Source organism: Phytophthora parasitica (genome assembly GCF_000247585.1).
Source record: "Phytophthora parasitica INRA-310 unplaced genomic scaffold supercont2.27, whole genome shotgun sequence".
In the NCBI taxonomy this organism is placed as follows: Eukaryota; Oomycota; class Peronosporomycetes; order Peronosporales; family Peronosporaceae; genus Phytophthora; species Phytophthora nicotianae.
This window is the reverse complement of record NW_008649013.1, coordinates 553,463-555,635: the sequence shown is the minus strand read 5'-3', so window position 1 is coordinate 555,635 and position 2,173 is coordinate 553,463. Positions and strand designations below refer to the sequence as shown.

Sequence of the window (2,173 nt, the reverse complement as noted above, 5' to 3'; positions counted from 1 at the left end):
CCCACTGTAAAGTTAGAGAAATAAATGTACTTCGAAGCATGTAACCTGTTGGTCATCAAGTTTTAACGTTAGAAGCTAACGCACATATCTTGTCTTGATAATTCCCTTATTCAAGCATTTAGCAATCGCGTAGGAGAAATATACTGCTCCAGACCGACAGGGAACCGAATCCAATCGATGTACAACTGTCGACCATGCATTTCACGCAAGCACCCCGCCCACTGATCAAACACGACGTCAATAATGCCTCGGTCAACTTCAGTGATTGTAATGCACGTGCCTCCCTCGAGAACCCACTGCACGTCTTGCTGCTTTCCTGCGGCTTCCCTGTTACGAGAATTTGTTTCGGAGTCTGCGATCGTTATGGTGTATTTGTCCACACGCTTGCCATCCGCTCGAAAGTCTCGGGTGTGCTGAGCCAGAGCAATGTAACGGAGATTCACCTCCCCCGGGATATTGCAGACCATAACGTGCGCGTCCTTGTGGAAGTTCTGCAGCACTTGGCAGCTGTAGCTTCCCGTCTGTACACGATTCCAACTCCTCGGAGTTACTAGTTTCGGCCACAAAGTTTTGTCCAGTCGAGGCAAAACTTTGTCAGCGTAATCGATCGAACATTGTAGACGTCTTGTAAATATCGCGTGAGCCATGACGCTTCCCTCCGTCGTTCTAACCAGTGGTGCATAGTCCACTTTCCACCCAAAAAGCTCCCCCACACTCTGTGTGCATGGGTGGCGGTCAGAGTTGACGACGTCATCGTTATTCATGATGCTGTCAAATTCTTCTCTGGTGAAGGGATGGAAGTAAAACGAAGGTTCAGCGCTCGGAAAGAAGACATACCGACCTCCATTTTCTTGGTCCAGCGGTAGGGCTTTTTCTTTTGTTTTTTTGCTGTGTAAGTTCTTCAGTCGAGTCACTGCAGGGTTTGTCAACGCGAGGCATGAACTCTTGGATATCGCGCTGAAGCATCGACTCCAGTTTGACATGTCGTGCAATAGCCTCTATAAGTACCAAGTTTTCTCTTATCAGCGCAGCCTTTTGGAGGGTAATTAAGCGAATGGTTTCTTCGAACGAGTGGGGCGTCACTCTGTCGGCCGTCATCCGAGCTCTCAAGATATGGCGTTGCAACCTCCTCTCTAGGCGCAGTCGTTCCTCAACCATGGACGTCACACTCTCCTTTTTCTGTTGTCTCCAACGGACCATACGTCGACGTTGTTGCTCCCGTTTCCATTGCTCGTGCATGACAGCTTCCCATAGCTCCGTAGTCACGCGATCTTTCTTTTTCTTCGACTTTTTCGTGGCAGCCACAGTGGCATGGTGACGAGCGGAGACCGACGTCTCTGTGGTCATTAGACGTTCGTGGATCATCGCGGAGTGATGTGATCGTCAGTAGACTTTGTCGTGGGACGAAGCGAAACTGGTACTGAGCACGAGTGAGCACTCCAACCTCCTCATCCAACTGGATCACGTGATCTGGTAATAGTGGTGACTAGGAATGAGTGTATGAAACGACATTGTAGCTGGACAAGGTAGCAGGTTACGGGCTCACTTGGCAACCAGTAGACTACCGGCAGTAGTTACATGTAGTGATGTTTCCATCTGCTTGATTGCTTCGCTGTCGTCGATTCGAGCACAGATTACTCAATTCGACTGCGTTCAATGGAACAGAGTAGCCTTTTCCACTGCACTTTTGGGCCCCAAGTGACAGCTCAAAGAAGATATCCCTCAAAAAGATGGTGACCGTCTCCTACAGTGGAAGCAAGAGCCGTGAGAATGGCCATCCAATCGTGATTACAACGTAAACTCCCCCAGCGTTCGGATATCATGTGGAACTCTGGTAGATGTAGGCGATCCTAACTGGAAGACTGAGCGTTGTAAGCTTAGCCAGTAAAGTATGAATTTGTCGAAGGTAATCTCTTGTCAATCTGCTGTTGTATACACTAAAAAATAATACGTCATAAGACACAGCTATCGCCAAGACGTTCTGTAGACACATTTTTATCACCGGGAATATGAGATGGAGTTGTCACGATGCTTGTACACTGCAAATTGCGCATTATCGGCAGCAGCAGTACAGTAGTAAGAGCAATTTCACAGAGCAGATGTTTGAGTCGGTACTCATAGATCAAAGCCTCCGAAGCGTTCCCACCTGCACTATAAACTTGCCAGCACTCTC

General features: G+C 48.3%; 1 protein-coding gene across 1 annotated transcript; it reads right to left on the bottom strand.

Moving 5' to 3' along the window:
* Window positions 1-110: 110 nt before the first annotated feature.
* Window positions 111-1,365, bottom strand: PPTG_11650 (hypothetical protein; the record flags this gene model as incomplete). Its single annotated transcript, XM_008907775.1, has 2 exons — window positions 111-783; window positions 842-1,365. 2 exons carry the CDS (start codon window positions 1,363-1,365, stop codon window positions 111-113), a joined length of 1,197 nt encoding a protein of 398 aa, XP_008906023.1.
* Between the last annotated feature and the right edge of the window lie 808 nt (window positions 1,366-2,173).